At 46.6% G+C, this 1,190-nt stretch overlaps 1 protein-coding gene across 1 annotated transcript; it reads right to left on the bottom strand.

The window, feature by feature from the left end:
* Positions 1 to 296: 296 nt before the first annotated feature.
* Positions 297 to 1,190, bottom strand: LOC148139387 (putative G protein-coupled receptor 139). The gene has a single exon (XM_087980914.1). It carries the CDS (start codon positions 1,188 to 1,190, stop codon positions 297 to 299), a length of 894 nt encoding a protein of 297 aa, XP_087837040.1.

The following is a 1,190-nucleotide window of genomic DNA, read 5'->3' as shown; positions in this document are numbered from 1 at the left end:
TTGTATTAGCTATTTCAGAGTTTAGCAGCGGACTGATGGGGTTGTGTGTGTAAGGGAGAGTTGAATATTTTTATATTCACCAGCGCTCAGAAACTCTAATAGGGAACATTCATGAGCAACAGAGTTTGGAAATGCTTCCAGAATTGGACAATGTTGCATTCAGTAATGAGAGAAATATTCCCACCCTAAACTCAATACATGAGAGCTACATTCACGGAAGATTAAATGCTTTGAGACCAGGAAATGTCCACGGAGGGATATGTATCACTGGGAATCTGCAGATCCACCTGTGTTTGTTACTGAAATGCAGGGAGTGATTCACGGATGAGAGTGAAGGGGTATTTCAGAGCCCTCTTCAGCTCCTCTCTGAATTTACTCTGGGTCAGGGCATAAAGGGCAGTGTTTGTACAGGAGCTCAGGTAGAAGAGCATTGTCCCAGATATGTCAGCGATCATAACAGGATGGTCATAACTGGGGTAAAAATGGTTGTTGGTAATCTTCATCAGTAAGAAAACACTGACCTTGGGCATCCACAACAATATAAAACTGCCCGAGACAACAAACAGCAGGATGATGGATTTCCTCCTGTTGACCATCTCTGCATCTCCTCTCTGGTCCCTGTTACTGGGAGCTCGGAGACCCCTGCGTGCCCGATTTGCCAAGACAATGTGCCTGACGGTCAGAGCATTGAACAGCAGGATGAGGAGGTAGGGGATCAATGGGTTCAGCAACTGGTGGAACCAGAAAAATGCCACCCATCCTGGCAAGGTGAAGAACTCTGGTCTGGTATTGCATCCCCAGGGCACACCATCCAATGTGTCATGTGGTTGGTACTTAAAGTAAAAAGGGATGTTCCTGAAAATGTTCACCAGGCAAACAGTGCTTACCACGGCTGCTGCTGTTCTGGCAGAGCAATATCTGGCTTTCAGATTGTGGCAACAAATGACCACAAAGCGGTCAAAGGTGAAAGTGATGGTCAACCAGACAGAGCAGTCGATAGCAGCATAGGCCAACACAGCATTAACACTGCACACGGCTGGCTGGAACAGGAATGAGAGGGGGAAATATGTGGAAGCAAGTGCGTTGAGTATAATACCAAACAAAATGACCAGTAGATCGGCTGTTGCCATGGAGATTAAGTAGAGGGAAGCACCTTTGGTGATGCCGCACTTTCCTCGGAGGAGAATCAT

This window comes from Chiloscyllium plagiosum, unplaced genomic scaffold (genome assembly GCF_037043375.1).
Source record: "Chiloscyllium plagiosum isolate Xiang-an unplaced genomic scaffold, Cpla_swu_hap1 HiC_scaffold_38, whole genome shotgun sequence".
In the NCBI taxonomy this organism is placed as follows: Eukaryota; Metazoa; Chordata; class Chondrichthyes; order Orectolobiformes; family Hemiscylliidae; genus Chiloscyllium; species Chiloscyllium plagiosum.
Note: the sequence above shows the minus strand (reverse complement) of the source record. Positions and strands in the feature narration are given on the sequence as shown.

Excerpts from the sequence above, each read along its gene's own strand:
- LOC148139387 (XM_087980914.1), bottom strand. The coding sequence starts at position 1,190 with ATGATTCTCCTCCGAGGAAAGTGCGGCATCACCAAAGGTGCTTCCCTC.